The 24,608-nt window shown below is 36.6% G+C and overlaps 1 protein-coding gene and 1 long non-coding RNA gene across 3 annotated transcripts in view; one reads left to right on the top strand and one right to left on the bottom strand.

Annotated features, from left to right (window-relative positions):
• The window catches only part of rapgef6 (Rap guanine nucleotide exchange factor (GEF) 6), a 165,445-nt gene that overhangs the window by 20,193 nt on the left and 120,644 nt on the right, over positions 1-24,608 (top strand). Inside the window, 3 exon segments of the mRNA XM_082140848.1 lie at positions 14,884-14,954; positions 16,801-16,857; positions 18,863-18,946. Coding sequence (XP_081996974.1) covers positions 14,884-14,954; positions 16,801-16,857; positions 18,863-18,946 — 212 coding nt within the window.
• On the bottom strand, positions 5,580-7,093 carry LOC309477994. 2 transcript variants are annotated; one of them, XR_014198731.1, is made up of 5 exons: positions 6,714-7,093; positions 6,555-6,620; positions 6,389-6,433; positions 6,228-6,292; positions 5,580-5,677 (listed from the first exon to the last, which is right to left on the bottom strand). It is a non-coding gene; the product is annotated as an uncharacterized lncRNA (long non-coding RNA). The 2 variants fall into 2 exon arrangements; XR_014198732.1 differs by lacking the exon at positions 5,580-5,677 and having other exon boundaries at positions 5,912-6,292.

The raw sequence follows: 24,608 nt of genomic DNA, 5'->3' as shown, positions 1-24,608 counted from the left end.
AACAATTCCCCATCGTAAGTACACATTGATGGCCTAAGACACGAAACGAGCGGTTTGTGTGAGAAAACGAACAGTATTTATATCGTTTTTACCTCTTATACACAGCCATGTCCAAGTGATCTGATCTGACGTGTACGCAGACTGGTGCATAGATATATACACACTAGATGTCGCCTTAAAGACATTCGTTCCAATGAACTGCCGTAGACAAGGCGACATCTAGTGTGTACATCGTCTTGTCAGTCAACTCCTCGCTCGTGATGAATGAGATCTGACTCCGGCTCACGTTGAATTGAGCAGATACGTTCAATTTTTTAATGTCGTGTCTGTTCTCTAACTGAATTAAATCATATTTATTCCTATAAACAATCTAAACGATGGTGTGGGCAGTGATTTGTAGGTGGGCAAGTGATGTAACCAGTGTTGCGCCTGAACACTGTGTAAAACCACTAACACAGACTATCGCATCAAGCCTAGTTGAGAGATGTTAAAATAATCCTCATAGAGAAACATGAGATGCTAATCTGGTTAAACACAGCCCGTCTGATGGTTTTCACACACCTACTCATTTAGCGTGTGGATGATTTAGTTGAAACCTTTCCAATATTATGACACATGACTATCCAGTCTCTGTTTTTACTGTTCCTATTATGATTTTTATGATTGTGCGCGCAGACACATATTATACACAATTTAAAGGTGACATATTATGCCCCTTTTCACAAGATGTAATGTAACTCTATGGTGTCCTCAGAATGTGTCTGTGAAATTTCAACTCAAAAATCCCCCCAGATCATTTATTAGAGCTTGTCAAATTTTCCCCTTTTTGGGTGTGAGCAAAAACATGCCTTTTTGTGTGTGTGTGTCTCTTTAAATGCAAATGAGCTGCTGCTCCCCGCCCCCTTTTCAGAAGAGGGCGGAGCCTTTACAGTTTGTGTTTCGGATACTCCAGCAACAACAAAATTGGAGAATCTCACGCAGTCAAAATGTGTGTTCAGCTTTAACGTGTCCAGAACTGGAGTCAGACACCAGCCGCGTTTCCATTACAGATTTGCGCAAATATTTTGCGATATTTTCTAAATGCCGATAAAAAACTATTGCGAAATGACGGCGTTTCCATTAACCGATGTTATTCGACTGAAACGTAATTTTTTTCCTCTCGCAATAAGTCATTCCAATAATCATGGCAACATGATGTTTGTAGGTTTACATGTATCTCAGCCATCGCACTAGACATTATTTTAAATCGAAGGAGTCGTAGACGTGTTTTCCAAGCATTAATGGCAAGGAAAGACCGTTATACTGTGAGCGGCTCATATGAGGAGTTTCTGGGTGTTTCTCCCTCAAATCTGCTTCAAGATCTTGATTGTGGAATTTCTTAGTGGTTTAGAATCCAGTATTCCTGTAATTCTTTCGTCTTTTATGAGTTTAATGAAGAACTCTGTCTCGTCTTCTGTCCAAACACACCGCGTCATCTACGTCAGGTGAATGTAAATGTGCAAAAACTGTTTCCAATGCAGTCTTGCGAAATATTTAAAAAAAAATTTTTTAATTGCCTGAAAAACCACCTCATGCGAGCGTAAAAACTTTTTTGCGATAAATGGGAGTTTATGCGAAAATTACGTGTTTCCATTGGCCGTATTTTCAATTCGCAATTTCAATTTGCGCAATTTAAAGGGTAATGGAAACGCGGCTAGTGTAATATTTTCAGGGCAAACAGTACAAGACACACACACACACACACACACACACACACACACACACACACACACACACACACACACACACACACACACACACACACACAGTGTTTCCAAGATTAAGTGGGTCTTGAGGCAAAAATGCCCCAAACTGAAGATATTCACACAGTGAAACTAAATCTATAACGACACGATTACAGTGAAATGTCGATCACAGCATTATGTTCAGATCTGCTCACGTTGCATCAAAGATTTCTATTTCCGTGAAGAAAAGTGAGATTCATTATGCAGCTGGGTTGATTATAATGGTTAAAGCTGAAGTATCAGTCGAGCTCTACGTAAGTGTTTTAACCCTCTGAGGTCGGAAAACGCGCCCCCGCGTTTTGCTGGATTTTCTTCACATTGTAGTACAATAAACGTAAATTACTCCGTCATTTATGGTTATACAGAAAAAAGAAATATAAAAAAAGAATCTGTGATATTTCTACTTTTGTATGTGTCCACTTACAATCAAATCAAAACATTGTGCTTTTGTAAAATAAAGAAAATAAACAGGGTGTGCGTTCTGCCTCTCCGTCGCGGTGAACTTTTTTTTCTTGAGCACGTCTATAAACTGAAACAAAACTCAGCGAATCCTTCTCACACATTTATGAGCCATACACCTTTATACACATTTAAGTGTGTACTTTTAAATGATCGGATTCAAACTGAAAACAAATATTCTGTGTTTAAGTAATTTGTATAAAACCAACAGGATGTCCAGTATCTCAAACGCTTGCTAATTACTTTTAATTCGGCCACGCCCACTCGCGCAAAAGAGATTCACATGCAAATCTCCACATGGGACGCGAACGCCCTCATTACCTCAAACACAAAACACCAAAACACTTCACAAGTCTCTGCTTTTCGTCGAGTTTGGAAGACGCGCTGTGAGCTTACATTGACTAGTAACCAAAAGTCCAAATCATAGTCTCTGCTGCACCAATTCAACTGATATAAATACTAGTGTAGAACATTGCATAGAAACCGTGTCTATTCCTCGTTTAGTGAGATCAAATAATAAATCTAATGCAGGATCTAGGAAAAATCTAATTGTTATTAAAACAGAAAATGTTGCTATTAGTAAACAAAAACTATTTCTAAAGCTAGGTCTTCTAAACATTAGATCACTCACACCTAAGGCAGGTATTGTAAATGAAATAGTCACAGATAATAGCTTCGATGTACTTTGCCTTACTGAAACCTGGCTTAAACCAAATGATTATTTCGGTATTAATGAGTCTACTCCTCCTGGATACTGTTATAAGCATGAGCCCCGTCTGATTGGTCGTGGCGGAGGTGTTGCAACCATTTATAAAGATATTCTAAATGTTACCCAGAAAACGGGTTATACGTTTATTTCATTTGAAGTACTTGTACTAAATGTTACGCTCTTAGATGTTAGAAAAACATCCCTATTATCTCTAGCCTTGGCTACCGTATATAGACCGCCAGGGCCTTACGCTGATTTCCTAAAAGAGTTTGCAGATTTTCTCTCAGACCTATTAGTCAATGTCGATAAAGCACTAATTGTTGGAGATTTTAACATACACGTAGATAATCCAAATGATGTGTTAGGAGCTGCGTTTACAGATTTATTAAATTCATTTGGGGTCAAGCAAAACGTCACCGGACCAACACATCGTCTTAATCATACACACTCAAAAAAATGACTCTTTGGTTGAACATGATTTAATCATGGACAGTGGTTCCACGTGATTGATTCAAGTTATTCGAACACGACTGAATCAGGTTATTTGGACAAGATTGAATCAAGTTATTTGGACATGATTAAATCAAGTTATTTGGACACGACTGAATCAGGTTATTTGGACAAGACTGAATCAAGTTATTTGGACACGATTAAGTCAAGTTATTTGGACGAGTCTAATTTTAATTGACTTTACTCACTTTGCTTAAGTTTATCCAACATGAAGTATTTGGGTTGAGATAACATGGTTCCATCATGTGGAACCACTGTCCATGCTTCAATCATGTTCAGCCAAAGAGTTATTTATTTGTGTCTATTTAATAGACACACAGAGTTAAAATAACATACAATCAACCTATATATAGCTTTTCTTTTAATACATACGATGTTGGCAGTCTAAAGATGGTACTGATTGCATCACTAGCAATCCCATTGGAGTTGCTTTTAAAGCAACTTGAATTCTTAGCAGGTCCTTCACCGAAGCACATGCTCGACACTTTACCACAATGGTAACTCACCCATAAACACCTACATATAAGAAAGTTGTTTAAAATACCAACATAATAGAATATTAAACATTAACAAGTCTCCCTATTTTCTCATCTTGCTTACATTTTTCTTATCAAAGAACACTGGTACAAAGCAATTACGACAGACCAGGAGGATATTCTTATTTAGTATTTATTGAGATACAACATTTACTTCACAAAACATTCTCAGGCATAAAACAAAATCAGTGGGCTTTATAGTAAAAATATATATAACATTAAAACAATATTATCAGACTTTTTCACCAAATAAGTGAAAACTGCACAAACAAGGAAATATGCTTGTTTAAAATGTGTAAATATAAAATAATATTATACTAATAAAATAACTGAAACAGACTGGACCATTTTTAAGTAAAATGTTTCCTCTAGATTCAACAGCACTTTATGAATAAACTTTGAGAAGTTAGTGTTCTCTAAATAAGGGCATAAATAAGTGCAAAAAACAGCAGCAGTGCACTGACCAAGACTTGGTAGACATCACCACCTCATCTTCAATCAAAACATCCAGTGAGTTTAAAGACAACGTTCCTCCTCACCAGCAATGATGGTGACTGCTGCACCTGGTCAAACTCCTTTTTCTAAATGCATTGAAAGAAAAAAAAGAAAGTGTTAGTGTATGTCACCACATTTCATAAAAACGACCCTTGTGAGGGCAGACATTTAAATTTTCATAAATTAAAATAAAGGCGTGAAGGATCAGAGTAGTGTTTATTCAGTAGGGTTTGTGCCCATTTAAAACCCTGTAGTACTTTAAACAACACGTCTTCCAGTTTGTCAGAAGGATTTTATTGGGAAAAAATGTCAGGGGTTTATCAGTTGAATGTTCTAGAGCAGTGGTTCCCAAACCTGTCCTGGAGTACCCCCAACACTACACAACATTTTCTTTGTCTCCCTAATCAAACACACCTGATTCAACTCATCAGCTCATTAACCCATGTGATAATGAGCTGATGAGTTGAATCAGGTATGTTTGATTAGGGAGACAAAGAAAATGTTGTGTAGTGTTGGGGGTACTCCAGGACAGGTTTGGGAACCACTGTTCTAGAGCAAAAAAAAAAAAAAAAAAATTAACAACATGTAATTTGGCATCAGTCGGTTCTTTATTACAAAGTAGAAAGTAAAGTGGTACTTGAAAGGGATAGTTCACCCCACAATGAAAATTCTGTCATCATTTACTCACTATCACATCATACCAAACACAAGAATCTTGTTCAGCTTTGGAACAAATTATAATTTTTTTTATATTTTTATGTCATGGACCATCCATCAAAAGTCTATAGACAATCAATATTTAGCTTCAGTAAGTACATAAAGATATAGCTAATCCATATGAATAAAGCAGTTTTATACAAGCCTTCCAATGGATAAAATGACAAAAAGTATGAAATATATTATTTATTTATTTTTCTTAAGATGAACAAAATTATGGTTTTGGAACATGAGGGTGAGTAAATCATGACAATTTTCATTTTATTTTTAGGTGCACTATCCAAGTCATACATTTATTCTAATGACATACTGATTTATGCTAAAAGGATAAAGTATTCCTAAGTAAATATAATGTAGTCCTGACATGTGTCCTACCTCATGTGTCTTCAAATCATCAGCTGACTCTTCCTTTGAGATAGTAGACATATCAGGATCGTAGTTCTAATGACATCAATGCCATTTTTGCACTTGAAGGCAAAACACAAAATTATGGTAATGTAACACAATTAAGCAACATTTATTGAGTTTATTTTTATGATTCATAAGACAACTTTCAACGACTGTCTTATGCTTCAACAGATAGCTGAACAGATTCAAAAATGGTCAAATTCATGGTTTTCTCTATGGGAGTTGTAAAATGAGACCATAAAAAAAAAAAAACAACAAAAAAAACACATTGTAGGCCTACTGTACTGGTTACAGTCAGTATTTATATTAGTTTATACAACTTTAAAATGTGTGTGGTTCTGAAAGACACAAATAACAAATATGAATAACTAAAAATTATTAGCCATACATACCATTCTAGCAACCAAAGGCGCAAATACCCATTATTGATATTATTATTAACAATATTCAGTAACCAATAATAATTGTCATTAATGCTTTAAAAACGCACTGAACCATCAACCACACAACACAACATTGTTATAATATCTTTGATCGATGCCATGAAAATGAACAGAGTGCAAAGATAGATGATTAAACTAACAAACATGTGCAAACTTAGACACATACCTTTTCGTTTGATGTTTAATTCTGTTATGGCGCGGTGATCTCTTTCAGGCATACAATCGTGGATTCTGTCATAAATTCATCCGTATCAGTCGACATAATAAAACAGTTGTTAAAATTGTTTCTAATCAGACTGATGCAAATGGACGAAAAAGTTAACTTACCTGTTTGTTTGCCGTTTAATTCAGTTGATGGCGCGGTCATCTAGGCTTAAAATAGTGCAATCAGGCCATAAATACATAACGTTCAACCAATATAATAAAACTGTTGGCTAATATTTTTTCTAACAACACTGATGCAAATGGATAGATGAGTTAAGTTAACAGTTACCTGTTCGTGTGCTGTTTAATACAGTTTATGGCGCGGCCATCTCATTTAGGCTTACAATCGTGCATTCTGTCAAAATAACACATTAGTATCAACCGACATCATAAAACAGTTTGATAATATTGTTTCTAATAACAGTGATGTAAATGGATGAGCACGTACCTGTTTGTTTTAAGCTTATATTCCAGTTAATGGCGTGGCGATCTATTTGAGAGATGCGCAGCATTAACGTATTTTATGAATGTTGCCGCCAGGATATGCAAATTGCGTCACAACAAATTTCCGCTTCCTTTAGGTTGAGAATGTGGTTTGTTTTCAGGCTGTTTTGACATTCAGTCCGGCTGACTTTATAAAAACACACATTTTATATGTGTGATTGACTTTTACTAAACATTATTTGTATCAGTCTGATTTAACAGCAATTTAAGACAAATAACAAACCTAAAAACACCAATAACCATTTAATTGCACTTCTATAATTATAATCAAGCTATAAATTAATAAACAAAAATATTTAAAATAAATTATAAATATTATGTAAGTTATTATATTTTTTTTTTTTATTCAGTCAACAGTTTGACTGAGCTAAGTGATTGAAACATGTACTTTTAAAATGAAAACTTTATGTTAAACCAACGAGTGACAGTTTTAAGTCAGTTTAACATGACACAATCATGTTGAAATGAAAAATAGCCAAAATGGCATTATTTCAACATGAATTGTTCAGGTAAAGTGAACAAAACTGAAAAATCATTTTTTTGAGTGCACTCGATTTAATTATATCACATGGAACCGATCCAACCGATATAGATATCATTCCACAAAGTGATGAAGTCACTGATCACTACATGGTAACTTGCATATTACGTACTGCTGTAATATGTCATGCGGCGTCGCGTTATCAACCAGGCAGAACAATCCTCCCATCCACCATAGATAATTTCTCAAATTGCTTATCTAATCTGTCTCAGCTGCTGCCTGAACCCAAACAAACAGATGAACTAGAAGAACTAACTAGCACTATGAGCACCATTCTCTCTAGAACATTGGATGTGGTTGCACCTATTAAATTAAAAAAGGTCAGAGAGAAAAATAAAGCACCATGGTATAACAATACTACGCATGTTTTAAAGAGAGAAACGCGTATTTTAGAGCGTAAATGGAAACAAACTAATTTAGAGGTCTTTAGAATCGCGTGGAAAGACAGTATGTCACGTTATAAAAAGGCCCTAAAAGCGGCCAGGGCTGAGCACCTCCGCAAACTAATAGAAAACAACCAAAATAATCCAAGGTTTTTATTTAACACCGTGGCTAGACTAACAAATAAACAGACGTCACCCGAACAAAATATCCCGTTACAGTTCAGTAGTAATGATTTCATGAACTTCTTCACTGAGAAAATAGAAAGCATCAGAACCACAATTGTAAACGTTCAATCTTCAATCGCGCCTTATAATTCAGCTTCAATTATCACCCCGAAAGAACAATTACAGTGCTTTGCAACTATAGAACAAAAAGAGTTAAATAAACTTATCACTTCATCTAAAACAACAACATGTTTATTAGATCCTATACCAACTAAACTACTGAAAGAAGTGTTACCTGTAGTGGAAGAGCCTCTCCTCAATATTATTAACTCGTCTTTATCTTTAGGTCATGTTCCAAGAACATTTAAACTGGCAGTTATAAAACCTCTCATTAAGAAACCACAATTAGATCATAATAATCTAGCAAATTATAGACCCATTTCAAATCTTCCATTTATGTCTAAAATATTAGAAAAAGTGGTGTCCGCTCAACTGGGCTCTTTCTTGCAACAAAATGAGATCTATGAAAAGTTTCAGTCTGGATTCAGACCGCATCATAGCACTGAAACTGCGCTCGTTAAAATCACAAATGATTTACTTTTAGCTTCTGACCAAGGCTGTATCTCAATACTAGTTTTACTTGATCTTAGTGCTGCGTTCGATACTATAGATCATACATTACTCTTAGATCGACTACAAAATTATACTGGTGTTCAAGGACAAGCACTAAGCTGGTTCAAATCATACCTATCTGACCGCTACCATTTTGTCTATTTAAATGGAGAAAAATCGATCATAACTCCAGTAAACTATGGAGTGCCGCAGGGATCTGTATTAGGCCCTCTGTTATTTTCAATATATATGATGCCACTTGGAAATATTATAAGGAAACATGGAATTAGTTTCCATTGTTATGCTGATGACACTCAAATATATATTTCATCACGGCCGGATGAAAACGCAAAATTTTCCAAATTGACAGAGTGTGTTAAAGATATAAAAGATTGGATGACCCGTAATTTTCTTTTATTAAATCCAGACAAGACAGAGGTAATACTTATCGGTTCAAAAAACCGCCCACAAAACCTTGCACAATACAACTTTAACATCATAGGATGTCCTGTTACTTTATCCTCTACAGTAAAAGACCTGGGTGTTATACTCGATTGCAACCTGTCTTTTGAAAATCATATTTCATATGTTACAAAAACAGCATTTTTCCACCTTAGAAACATTGCTAAGCTACGTAATATGCTATCAGTTTCTGATGCAGAAAAGTTAGTTCATGCATTCATGACCTCGAGACTGGATTACTGTAATGCTTTACTAGCTGGTTGTCCTGCATCCTCAATAAACAAGCTACAGTTAGTCCAAAATGCCGCCGCTAGAGTTCTTACGAGATCAAGAAAATATGATCATATAACACCGATTTTATCATCACTGCATTGGTTACCTATAAAGTTCCGTATTAATTACAAGGTATTGCTACTGACCTATAAAGCCCTAAACGGCTTAGCTCCAGTCTATTTAACGGATCTTTTATCACCCTATAATCCATCGCGCTCTTTAAGATCACTAAATTCAAGGCTTTTGGTCATACCTAGGATATCCAGAACCACCAAAGGAGGGAGAGCATTCTCACATTTGGCTCCAAAACTCTGGAATAGTCTTCCTGATACTGTTCGTTGCTCAGACTCGCTCTCCCAGTTTAAAACTAGATTAAAGTCGCATCTCTTCAGCCAGGCATTCATATAATCCTACAGTTCAAACTACAATCCGGCCTCTAGCTCATAAATGCCAGAGGAGAACTGGCCCACGACTGAGCCTGGGTTCTCCCAAGGTTTTTTTTTCTCCATTAGGTCACCTGATGGAGTTTTAGGACACCATTAGGTCACTTGATGAAGTTTTTCGGTTCCTTGCCACTGTTGCCTTTGGCTTGCTCAGTTGGGGATATTTTGGGGATATTTAATTTAATTTTATCAATCAATAAATTCCTCTTGAAACAAACTTTGTTGTATTATTTTAATTTAATACTGTGAAGCTGCTTTGATACAATCTGTATTGTGAAAAGCGCTATACAAATAAACTTGACTTGACTTGACTTGACATTGGATTTACATCAGAAGAAGAAGAACGCGATTTGAAGACAAGAAAGATGTAAGGTAAGAAATTCTTACTTATTAGTTTATGGTATTGTTGCATAAACTTCACATTGCAGTTGAACTGTTGCTAGATATATGGTGAATATTATACTATTTAGACCCGTGTTTACTGTTAAATACTGTTTGTGGATATCTGCTCAAACATAGATATGTATAACCATAATGTTTAATATTTTGGAGCGCGCTGTGGGTTTGAATGTATCATATTTTGGAGCGCGATTGCGTTTGAAAGGAAAAATGCACCAAACATTAGGCTTTATGTTTTTACTATTATCTCATTTCATATCATCATAACGAATGGAAACATTTGAAGTAACATAAGATAATCAATATATTTTTCTCTAGCATTGTTACTGAAATCTTTTGGAAGATTTATAGGCTGCTTTGTAAAATAAAATTATTTTATGCAGTACTGCACATAGCTTATGCCTACAAGGCACAACAAATATGGTGTTCTTTATATTATATATTGTTGGAAACATGTGTGTGTGTGTGTGTGTGTGTGTGTGTGTATTCTGTGAATTTTAAAAAGCAATTTTAACCAGAAAAATCTAAAATGTATTCCCAAAATCGTGCAGGCCTAGTTTCTCTTGATACCAGTATGTTCACTTTTTTCTTTTCTTTCAGGGACCAGATGCAACTGAGTCCTGCTGACTTCAACATTCACATGAGTCTCTGTACATGAACATGGTAAAGTGAAAATCAAACACCTTGGAAATGGTATGTACAATGTTTTTAGGAATGGCACAAAGGTCTCTGTCTTTGGATCATTGTTTTCAATGTGCTCTTTTGTCATTTGTTGTGTATTTTTGGATTATGTTGTGTTGTAAATAAATCCAAACAATCTAAAAGCCATTCTTTTTTAAATCTCCTCATTCTTTGCGCAAGGTTGCTCTGAATGACAGGGCCTGATCGCTCCTAATAGGGCAGTTAGGGGAGTGTCTTTGTCTTTCTCAGGTGTTAAAAGCTTACATATTCATGAGATGATCACGCCTCTTCGCATATGGCTCTTCACACAAAACACGTCTTAGAAATTTTAAATGAATATATTGTCTTATCTGAATGAGCAGTCAGGGTGATTTTCACATAGTTTTGGAGCAAATATTCTAGGCTACGTCATACAATTTTCAAAAGTCTTGTGAAGAAATAATCAGTATGGGTTTCATGGCCTTATTTCAGTGACAATTTTTTTTTGTATTTTCACAAACCACGCATAAATGTCATTATCTCAAAACTACAAACTTTTACATACATGCTGCTGATATATTATTGTAGCAGAGTTTGTGCTGAATACAGTGTAATTAGACTTTAGCCATGACAATGTCACTAGTAACAGAAAAAAACACAAATGTCAGAGCATGTCAGAACACCTCCAGAGCCCAGAAAACAGCTCAGACCTCAGAGGGTTAAAGAGTGAATGAATGAAAGTACAGCCTGTTGTTTTCTGCCGAGATGTTTGTTCGCTCGTCTCTGAATGGATGTTTTGTAGTGGAGAACAGCGGCTCTGTTCAGTCATGAGTTGATGAAGTGTTGTCCAAACCCCATGCTGCACTTTTAAACTCAGATCCACAAAGCTGTGACACGTGCGCTAGGCTAGTTAGCTGTGGTGTTGATATAGTGAGTTCAGCCTCAGATCTAGCTAGAGTCGGGGATCGTCTGCATTTTAACGATTCTGATTTCGATTCTTCTTCTGATTGATTCCTAAATTAAGATAAAAAACAACAACAACTTGGATATCATTCACATTTAGTCTTATTGCAAAATATTTAATTGTAGCTGAATATCATGAGCAAAATCAACAGGCTAAAGAACAAGGAAAACAACTAGCCTAACTAATATACATTTCAAGCATTATTAAAGACAAGTAAACACTTATTAAAATAGAACAAATAAAAAATAAGCAATCGCAACAAACAGAAACAACTGAACAAAGACACGATTGAAATAAACAGTGTTTTAAGATTTTCAGGTTCAGAAACTGTAATCAGATGTAAAATAACACTGCACTTTATAAATAAAACATTATAAATGTTGTTACAAAAGTTACTCAATCAAGAACGAGTGAATTTTTTTGTTTGATTAGTGTTATTATAGAGACGGCAGCAGGAATATTATATGGGATCAATTTCCCGCCTAAACTATTGCAGCCACGGATCAAAAAATGTTTGACTCCCCTCTTTGATTTATTGGCTAGAGGAGTAGCTGTCAATCTAGAACTAGTGGACCAATGGTGACGCTTAAGCCCGCCCTAATTTACATGAAACTCGAACTGCAACATTTGGGAAAGCAAGTGCAGAACATAGAAAGAAGAGCGAAGAGAAAAACAGCACAAGCGTACAAAAGAGTAAAATATGAGCAGAAAACGCAAGAGAGCACAAAGTACAGAGTAATACAACCAAGGAAAACATACTCTTTAAGAAAGCATGACCATAAGTTTAAGTTTTGTGCAAAATAACTTTTAATGCGTTTAAAGTTTTTATTCATGCTTGTTATTTCTTGATTCACGCTTATTATATTTTGATCCGTGAACACGTTGTTTGCTATTCTGATCATTTTGCATAATTTTTTTCAGTTTGTGCAATATATTTGTACATGTGTTTTAAAATGTTTGATTCACGCTTATTATTTTTTGATCCGTGGCTGCAATACTTTAGGCGGGAAATTGATCCCATAATATTAGTGTTATTATAGAGATGTGGCAGCAGGAATATTAGTATTATTATAGAGACCCAGCAGGAATATTAAGTCAAGTCAAGTCAAGTTTATTTGTATAGCGCTTTTCACAATACAGATTGCATCAAAGCAGCTTCACAGTATTAAATTAAAATAATACAACAAAGTTTGTTTCAAGAGGAATTTATTGATTGATAAAATTAAATTAAATATCCCCAAAATATCCCCAAAATATCCCCAACTGAGCAAGCCAAAGGCAACAGTGGCAAGGAACCGAAAAACTCCATCAAGTGACCTAATGGTGTCCTAAAACTCCATCAGGTGACCTAATGGAGAAAAAAAAAACCTTGGGAGAACCCAGGCTCAGTCGGGGGCCAGTTCTCCTCTGGCATTTATGAGCTAGAGGCCGGATTGTAGTTTGAACTGTAGGATTATATGAATGCCTGGCTGAAGAAATGCGACTTTAATCTAGTTTTAAACTGGGAGAGCGAGTCTGAGCAACGAACAGTATCAGGAAGACTATTCCAGAGTTTTGGAGCCAAATGTGAAAATGCTCTCCCTCCTTTAGTGGTTCTGGATATCCTAGGTATGACCAAAAGCCTTGAATTTAGTGATCTTAAAGAGCGCGATGGATTATAGGGTGATAGAAGATCCGTTAAATAGACTGGAGCTAAGCCGTTTAGGGCTTTATAAGTCAGTAGCAATACCTTGTAATTAATACGGAGCTTTATAGGTAACCAATGCAGTGATGATAAAATCGGTGTTATATGATCATATTTTCTTGATCTCGTAAGAACTCTAGCGGCGGCATTTTGGACTAACTGTAGCTTGTTTATTGAGGATGCAGGACAACCAGCTAATAAAGCATTACAGTAATCCAGTCTCGAGGTCATGAATGCATGAACTAACTTAATTAGTATTATTATAGAGACGCAGCAGGAATATTAGTATTATTATAGAGACCCAGCAGGAATATTAGTATTATTATAGAGACGCAGCAGGAATATTAGGCTGCTGTCCCTTTAAGAGCTGCACACTATAGTTACACACACCATGCGCGCTTGAATGTTTTAAAATCACGTTAAAATCACTTTGGATGTGTGTGTGCGGCACAGAAGACCGTCTAAAGTTTAAAGTCATATTGAAATACTCACAAAGGAATCGATAAGAGGAATCGAAATTTTGATTTCATAACAAGTATCCGATTCCAGAATTCCCAACCCTAGATCTCGCAGAACATAATCTAGTCTGCTTTCTTAGTTCAGTGCTTTGTAGAGCTGGACATCGACACACATTTCATGATTTGAAAAAGGCTTTCTAAAGGCTTTATGTCTAACATCACATGATATATAACAGGAATATTACACACGTTTCTTTCTGTGATTTTCCAGTTTTGTTTCCAGTTTGAGTCACATCGAAACTTTAGCGTTTAAGAAGGCAATCAAGAAGGAATCAAATATGATATTTCACTGTACAATGTTGAAACCTGAGTACTGATAAGAGTTTTAAAATGAAGAAGAGATTAATAAATCAAATACAACCTGATGTGATTTATTTTATTTGGTCAAAAGCATTTAGTTCGTATTTGAAAAGATGTATTTCATTACTATATCTGCCTGTAGAATCATGATCATAACCACATTAAATACACATTATGCAGAATATTCTTGATCTAAAATAAAGTCTTTAATTATAATCTAGGAATACGACTCTTTCCTCCACTGGGTGTTTTCCAGAGTTAATCGTTGTGCAGTTTCAGGTGGAGATGGGAAATTGAAGAGGATGTAAACACCAATTAAATGACATTTTAATATATGTTGATAGAAATGTATGCTAATATAAAGATGTTTATATAGTTTCACCTTCAATAACTGCACCACATCTTCAACCTGTTGCTTAATAATTAGTGGTTTGCATAATTTACAACAAAACACCAAGATGGGAAACTATAAGCAGAGACCGATGAATTCCCACTGGAGCAGATTCAATGTTATACTGGTTTCCAGTGTGTAAGAATGATCTTTACAACAGAACTATTAATGTTTTGAGTAAAATGCACCTTATTTTTGGTACTTTAAACATTGAAACGCCAGTCGCTATCGGCCAATCACTGTGTGAACAGATCTTTAGTCCTGAGTGATGCTGATCAGATGTGTGTGTGTGTGTGTGTGTGTGTGTGTGTGTGTGTAGGACCTGAACACCATCTACGCTCACCTGTACCACATGGACGTGCTGTCTCACCTCAGAGAACACCAGCTCAGGTGAGACTCCGCAAAACACACACAATACCTGTCAACACTTGCTGTTCTTGTCTCTTCTGCTCACCAGAGCTGCATTTATTTGGTCCAAATGACAGTAAAACAGTGAAATATTATTACAATGTAAAACAAATGTTTTCTATATCATGTGAATATATAGTAAAGTGTAATTTATTCCTGTGATCAAAGCTGAATGTTCAGCATCATTACTCCAGTCTTCAGTGTCACATGATCCTTCAGCTTTTGTAAGATTGTACATGTCATCCCTAGTGAAAAATATAAATACTAAAATGTATTTTAAATACATTTATTTTGTGCTAAGTATACTAAAAATACATATTTATGTACTTAAATACCCTGCAGTTGTACTTTTGGGGGCGGTTTCCCGGACAGGGTTTAAGTTAAGCCAGGAGTAGGCCTTAATCTAGAATAGTTAATCGTGTCTTAAAAAATGTCTTTCTGTAACACAGATTAAGTACGGATTAGTTACACCTGGACTATGGAGTCCTGAACTAAAATACACCAGATTAATTTAAAAACCAACTGTGCTAATCTGAATTAGCATGATAGAGGTTGCCTATAAAACATGGAATGAACCAAGAAAAGCTTAAAATTGCATGGAACTGAGAAGCAAATCCAAGGAAAACAATGGAATCAGAAAAAGACTGCAATCAAAAAAAAAAAAAATTACTAAACAAGAGCAAATTATTTTTAAGCAAGCTAAATAAGCTGCACACACCAGCTATGGAAGAAAAGAAATGGAATATATATCAACGATGTACACCTAGAATCAAGTGTTCATTAACAATGAATGGTTTTCATTTAAATTTAATTATTCAAATAATCCTACAATTAATACTTCTTGTTTATTCCTGTGAATTACATAACAAACTTACTATAACTTTTCTTAACACACGTGGGGGTGGTTTCCCGAACAGAGATTAAGCCTAATCCTAGACTAAAATTCCCCTTTAAACCAGATTAACAGAAATATATAATAATAATAATTATATATATATATATATATATATATATATGTATGTGTGTGTGCATCCAAGTAATACACGTGTCCACTTTGAAACACAATGCTACTCTGAAGTTAAACCTGCCTCCTGGTGGGTTTAATTTAAGCCTTGATTTAGTCCTGGAGTAACTCTAGTCTTCCTCCAGGAAATCAGCTTATTAAACTCTGGACTAAACTAAATCTAGGACTATTTAAAGCCTTGACAGAGAAAGCAGATTTCTGTTAATCCTATTTAAAGGGCAATTTTAGTCTAGGATTAGGCTTAATCTCGGTCCGGGAAACCACCCCTTGGTGTACTAAACTGGTATACTTAAAGTCTGCTGAATTGTACTAAACTAATTTTGTACTTTAATTGTGCAGAAATAGTGCTGAGGTCCAACTAAAGATGTACTTAAGTGTACTTGATTGTGTTTAAGTTGAACTATTGCAAGTAAACTTTAGGTACACTTTAAATATCTTGCATTTAAAGACTGATATTATACAGAAATCATACTATCCTTACTTATAGTGATATTAAACACATTTTAGGCTTAATATTAAGACGTGTGCATTGTGCACTAAAGAAATACTCCAAGTAAAGTTTAATTATAATTTATAATCAGTAAGTCAATAAATATGTTAATGGTTTGAAGTATACTTAGTCTGAAATAAATGTATTTTAAATAGATTTTGGTATAGATTTTTTTTTTTTTTTTACTTGGGATTAAAAAAAATGGTGTCCTTGCTGAATAAAAGTATTAATTTCTTAAGAAATGACAAACACTTTTTCACTGTGTGTGTGTGTGTGTGTGTGTGTGTGTGTGTGTGTGTGTGTGTGTGTCACAGGTCCATGTGCATGACGGCCAGATATGAGCGCTATGATGCAAACCACATTCTCTTCTAGTAAGTACATCACTGCATGTTATGACAAGTTATGACAGATTATTTCCTTATTATTTCCTTATTATTTCCTAACCATATCATGAACTAGATTATAGTTATATATATATATATATAATCAAATATATAATCAAAATCAAATTTGATATATATATATATATATATATATATATATATATATATATATATATATATATATATATATATATCAAATACATGTAAGTGAATGTGTTTTGTCATTTAAACACCTTTATAATGATCATGCTAGTTAATCTATAACATGTAAATTCATCCATTTCTCCCGAAATACATAAATGTAAGTGACCAGAGAAGTGGGAGAAGAATAGAGTTAACTTTATAGTTATCTACACTATGTATATCTGATATAAATAAAACAAGAAGATATCAAATTATAACTGAAAGGATTGAACATCAGTGTGTATTTAATAGGACGGCCCTCGACTAAAGATTTTTCCAGTCGTCTAGTAGTCGTTCAATTAAGCGTTTAGTCGACTAATCGTGCGTTTATATTAATAAGCCATAAATCATATGAGCCTGATTGCTGATATAAAACACATAGCCTCATCAGAGCTCTAACGCACGCACTTGAATTCATTTATTTAAAAGTAGACATAAACAAGTGATGTATGTATGTCACTCAGTACGAGCTCTCCACACAAACTGATTGCGTTACTTAGTTACTTTTTTAGACAAGTAATGCGTTATGTTACTTTTGTGTCACTTTTTTTCCACCTGGGCTGGGCTTTTTTTTTTTTTTTTTTACAACAAAAAAGTTATATTTTTGGGCAAATGTTAAGACCTTTTCACACCAAAAGTGAAATAATAATCCTCAGGCTGAAGGAAATGCAGATTCACGCGTGTCCAGTAGAGGGCGACGCTCAGACAAACCTGTCAGCCGTTCTGGATCACAGAAGAATAGATGAAGGAGAAGAACGTTTAACACTTCACCAATAAAAATAAAATAAAAATCTATTGTAATTTTTGCTTATGGTTTAACTGAATCATCGAAGGTCAGAAGCAAGTACATTGGTCAATAAAGTGAGATTAAATGCATGCAAATGCATGTTTTCTTTAACACATTCAGTTATTGGAGGTTTGCGTATAGTATTCTGATTCTGCATTTCACAGATTTTATTCATTTTGAGGAATATTGAATCTTTTTGTGTGCAAGTGAGATGAGTAAATGCTCACATTTAGTCTAGAACTACAATAACCATCATGTTTACACACACACACACACACACACACACACACACACACACACACACACACACACACACACACACACACACACACACACACACACACACACTCTTGTACATCTATCTTTATGAGGACATTCATTGACTCAATGCAATCTCTAGTCGCTTACCCTAACCTTACCCATCACAACTAAGTGCCTAACCCGACCCCTGACCCTAAACCGACCCTTAACCTCATTATAACCTTATCCCTAAAACCAAGTCTGGACCCTCAAACAGGCCTTTAAAGGCTCTCAGAGAGTGACGACAGGCCAACATGTCCTCACTTTACTCTCTTTGTCCTCACTCCAGTGGTCTAAAACTCAAACTGGTCCTCACAAAGATAGTTGTACAAGTACACACACACACACACACACACACACACACACACACACACACACACACACACACACACACACACACACACACACACACACTTACAACACCTCTGCACTTCGATTTGTCTCAGCATGAGGACAGGAGAGCTGTCAGTCAATAAGTGTGTTACTTATTTGAAAAAGTAACTCAGATATTTTATTGCACATTTTTAAAAGTAACGCGTGACTTTACTAGTTACTTGAAAAAGTAATCTGATTACATAACTCCAGTTACTTGTAATGAGTTACACACACAACACTGTATATCAATGATACCAAAAGAAGTCGTCGTGTCGGGGGTCCTTCATATGACTGGGATGTATTGCGATGATGTCACGATGCTGATGTCATATCCTGTTTGTGTTCCAGCGCTGACAGCATCTCCGTGTGCTGGTTCGTCCTGCTCTCGGGATCAGTGCTGGTGAAGGAGCACATGTATCTGGCCCGATGCTGGTATGTACTGCACCGTGTGTGTGTGTGTGTGTGTGTAGAGAAACACTACACGCATGCGCATATATATATTCAAATGTGCATATCTATAGACTAAACGCATAATACGCATGTGCACGCCGTCAGCGCTCTCACAGACTCACGTTTTTGAAGTTTACACGGAGATGATCACGTTTTTCCCAAAAAAGGTTTGCGTTCTCGAGCACTGAACACTGTTGTTGTGCCATCTTTGCAACGCAAGTTAATCAATCAAAACTAACTTTATCTGGACAATAACTGTATTCTAGAGCTGCTGTAAAGCCTAAACACTCTCTGTGACTGTAATCTCCTATTATCACTGTAAAGCTACTGTGAAACATCTATATTGTAAAAGCGCTGTATAAATGAAGGGGACTTGACTTGATGATGTCATACAAGTGATGTGTGTGTGTGTGAGTTTTTAAAACAGCAGGTGTTTCACTTCCTCAACATGCCTTTCATTTCTCTTTTCTTATTCCAGCATGAGACTTCCTAATTATTCACACCAACAAAATAAATCATGTTATCTAGTACTATATTTAGTAGAAACGGCCAGCTAATCATCTACAGCTGGAAGCTCGTTCAGTCTATAAAGTCACGTTTCTCTAGTGAGCGTTAGCATGTTAGTTACTATGAGCATGCTAACTCTCACAGCAACAAATCTACACTTTTATAACAACTTTACTGCACTTGGGTTTGGCTGGAATAGGAGCTATCTGTTGAACACGAGCTGTAATGCTTAATAACCACCTGTAAATGCTAAACAAGTCACTCCAACATGACAACACTGGAGCATTTATGCATATTTATGATTTAAAGGGGTCATGAAATGCAGTTTCAGACCAACAAAGGTCCAATATTTGTGAAAATTATCTTTTTTAATCCTTATTTGAGGAAAACACTCAATTCGAGGGGTGTTACCTTTACAAAAGTGGAAATGAAAGGCCAGTGCTGTGATTGGCTGACGTCATTTACAGCATGTCATGTGTTTTGATACTCGAGATGGCAAGCGTTGTGGTAACTCTGTGTGTGTGAGTCAGATCCCAGCAGAAGGAATCGAAACCACTGGGTATGTACTGATTTTATTAGCAACTCCCACACAACGATACGCTTGCAGACACCCCAGGTGAATAGGAAACAAAAAATTAACTAATAGATATCAGCATGAAACTTCCCCAGTTGATTACTGACATTAAGACAAATATCTTTTGTATTACAAGTTTTTAGAATATTTATGTTTAAATATGCAGAGTAGGTAGTATCTCATTAAATATGCGCTATTTTGCATAATATTTCCAGAAGAGAAATCTGAACATTGGAAAAAACCAGATTCAAAATTCTTGTTTCATTTTGTTGGCATATTAGAGTCAAGGGTTTTTTTCTGAGGGGATTTTGGATATCTCTTTTTATCACTCCATTAATCAGAAAAACTGTCAATAGGCATACAAAAAATCCATTTTCGCTCCATTTTTAGGTATAAAATGTTGTATAAATCAGAATCTGAATGATATATGAACAAACCCCTCTGTAAAAACCTTAAGAATATAGATAGGAATACAACTGGAACGTTTGGTGTGTGTAAGAGCTGCTGAAGTGGAGGTTTCTGGCTCAGAGTATGAGAAAAAAAACATTTTGAGAAAACGGCCTTTAAAATTGACATCAGCCAATGAGATTTTGCTTTTAGAATTAAATGCCCCATTGTACTTTCATGATTGGTTGCTGATAAAAAGAAAATGACCATATTTGGATCCGACAGCATTGTACAGGAGAGAGAGAGCTTTCCAGCGGTGTGTGTGATGACAGGGAGCATCATGTTGATTTACAACGCCAACTTTTGTTGAATTTATGAGAAATCTACAGACGCAAACAGACAAAGTGTAGGAAAATAAAGACCTAAATGTGTATTTCAGACTTTTTTTCAACACAAGTCTGAAAGAAGACATGTTACTGAAGACAAATAGCTCAAAATCTCAAAATTGACCAGTGAAAAGAAAAGAAACAAACAATGTTTTTGCCTGCCGTGTCTCGCCTTAATAGCATTAAATGCTGGTTTGACGTGTGTTACAAACACACTGTAACGCCACGTCTGCATCGGAAAATAAAAATAAGTGCACTTGATATCTTTCAATAAAATATATTTCGAAAAACTGTCAGCGTTTTGAGAATAATTCACAAAACAGTCTATAGTGAAGAACAAACGATGCACGTTATATAAGGGCATCACCGTTCTCAGATTTCAAATCCAGGCTTTCATATTTTAAACTGCGGAGTTAGTTTGAGTTCTGAAACTTGCAGTATGTTTATATGGTTCATAAGTGTAAATATCAAGGACACTTTGATTCTCCATTTCATGACTCCTTTAATGTTTAATTTAATTTGTAAGGAACGTTTTCTTAATTCAGTTTGAATGAATTTCATATTTTGCCAGTTTTTGTTGTGTGTGTGTGTGTTGGCAGTGTGCTATATTGACAAAAAATGATATCCATATTTTCTGGGATTTTATCGAGAACGATAATTGGACGATGTATTATGGGAATTTTTACCTTTTAAGGTTTTTTTCTAACCTAATTATATGTATGCATCATATTTTGTGTCAAATTCTTATATTTTATCAGTAAATTAAATTCTAATAATAAGACACAATAGGTCTGTAACCAATCAAATGAAATCAGTGTCAACGTAATTGATCTCTGCAGATCTGAAGTGCGTTTAAGACTGTTTAATGCAGCTCAGAGGAACATGTGTATTTAACCCATACTTACACATGCAGAAATAATGTTCTGATGTCTTAAACATGAAATGTTGAATATTGATATTTGAAAGGATTTAAATCGTGAAAAGATACTGTGTGAAATTAATGAGTGAGTCGTTGAGATTCAACCGATTCATTCAAATGGCTGATTCATCCAGGAACGAATCATTTGTCTAAACGAGTGAGTCATTGAATCATTCATTCAAACGATTCGTTCATTCAGTAATGAATCACCGCTGTGTGTTGCTCAGAGACGCAGAACAGTCCTGTGGTTTTGTTTTGAACTATTCTGGTTGGTACTGGTTGGTACTAACCAGGCAATATTGTGTCTAAAATGTAAATATTAACTTCTTGTTTATTGAACTTCAATAACTCAATATCACATTTGTTTATTGCTGATATCTGGAGAAAAACTGCACTCTTCGTGTGATATTGATTTCACTATATTAAATGATCTAAATATAAAAGACATAGAGGGGCATTTTTGCTCCTTATCATGAATTTTGGGGACATTTTAACATTTTAATAGAGTAAATCACACAGTGGAAGTGTGCGGTCTAAATGCACAAGCGCACTAGTCTAATCTACTGGACTACACGTAGTGTGTGTGTGCACTCTCTGGGTGTGTGTGAGGGACATACTCGATAATGTCAGATCGCACATCGTTAAAAAAACAATTACGATATTATTACAGACGATATATATCGTGTGTGTTTTAGTAGCACTTGAAGTACAACATGGATTAAAGACACCTAAGGAACCAAGAACAATGTATAATTTAGGGCTGCAAGATATTGGAGAAAAATGCGATATGCGATAACTCATTAAACAATGCGATATTGGATACGATAATGCTTAAAATGTGTGAAATAATCTTAAATTATCTTTAAAATATATAAAAAATTTCACATTCTTTTTGTGACAAGAAAACATCCCCACAGCTTCTGACAGTGAACATCAGTGTTTTACTGTAGCGTAAGAAGTGTTATTTTAACATCAGTGTAAACCACAGGGTTCAGGGGTTCAGGTTATCCTACATTAGGGTTATTTAACAACGGAAACTGAATAATCAAACGTGAAAATAAAACACTGCTTAGTTTTCACTGTATGAATTAAATATACACTTTTATTCTTATTAAAGTTACAAAAGTTATTCACCCGAAGAGCAGCAAGTGATTTTCTCTCTGTCTTTTGTTCATGACCACAGTTATTGCAAGCTGTTGCGATATTCATTTCACTATATATAGGTTGTGATATTTCGATGATTTCTATATATTGTGCAGCCCTATTTTCTTTTTTGTTCAGGGCTAAAAGAACCAAGTGAAGAGAACTACGAGTGTGAACACACCCTGAAAGAGTTCTCCTCTGTATTAAATACTAGTAAAAAGCTAGAGATGGAGTCGACTGGATTCAGTGTGACCATCACGAACTGAGCCGATACGAGACGCTGAACACACTCGCGTAACGAACTGAGCCGAGCTGAGACGCTGAACACACTCGCGTCACGAACTGAGCCGATACGAGACGCTGAACACACTCGCGTCACGAACTGAGCCGATACGAGACGCTGAACACACTCACGTCACGAACTGAGCCGATACGAGACGCTGAACACACTCGCGTCACGAACTGAGCCGATACGAGACGCTGAACACACTCGCGTCACGAACTGAGCCGATACGAGACGCTGAACACACTGGCTTCACGAACTGAGCCGATACGAGACGCTGAACACACTCGCGTCACGAACTGAGAGACGCTGAACACACTCGCGTCACGAACTGAGCCGATACGAGACGCTGAACACACTCGCGTCACGAACTGAGCCGATACGAGACGCTGAACACACTCGCGTCACGAACTGAGCCGATACGAGACGCTGAACACACTCGCGTCACGAACTGAGCCGATACGAGACGCTGAACACACTCGCGTCACGAACTGAGAGACGCTGAACACACTGGCTTCACGAACTGAGCCGATACGAGACGCTGAACACACTCGCGTCACGAACTGAGCCGATACGAGACGCTGAACACACTCGCGTCACGAACTGAGCCGATACGAGACGCTGAACACACTGGCTTCACGAACTGAGCCGATACGAGACGCTGAACACACTCGCGTCACGAACTGAGAGACGCTGAACACACTCGCGTCACGAACTGAGCCGATATGTGACGCTGAACACACTCGCGTCACGAACTGAGCCGATACGAGACGCTGAACACACTCGCGTCACGAACTGAGCCGAGACGCTGAACACACTCGCGTCACGAACTGAGCCGATACGAGACGCTGAACACACTCGCGTCACGAACTGAGCCGATACGAGACGCTGAACACACTCGCGTCACGAACTGAGCCGATACGAGACGCTGAACACACTCGCGTCACGAACTGAGCCGATACGAGACGCTGAACACACTCGCGTCACGAACTGAGCCGATACGAGACGCTGAACACACTCGCGTCACGAACTGAGCCGATACGAGACGCTGAACACACTCACGTCACAAACTGAGCCGATACGAGACGCTGAACACACTCGCGTCACGAACTGAGCCGATACGAGACGCTGAACACACTCGCGTCACGAACTGAGCCGATACGAGACGCTGAACACACTCACGTCACGAACTGAGCCGATACGAGACGCTGAACACACTCACGTCACGAACTGAGCCGAGCTGAGACGCTGAACACACTCGCGTCACGAACTGAGCCGATACGGGACGCTGAACACACTCGCGTCACGAACTGAGCCGATACGAGACGCTGAACACACTCGCGTCACGAACTGAGCCGATACGAGACGCTGAACACACTCGCGTCACGAACTGAGCCGATACGAGACGCTGAACACACTGGCTTCACGAACTGAGCCGATACGAG

This window comes from Leuciscus leuciscus, assembly GCF_965113295.1.
Source record: "Leuciscus leuciscus genome assembly, chromosome: 16".
NCBI classification, from domain to species: Eukaryota; Metazoa; Chordata; class Actinopteri; order Cypriniformes; family Leuciscidae; genus Leuciscus; species Leuciscus leuciscus.
This window is presented reverse-complemented; position numbering and strand designations above follow the sequence as displayed.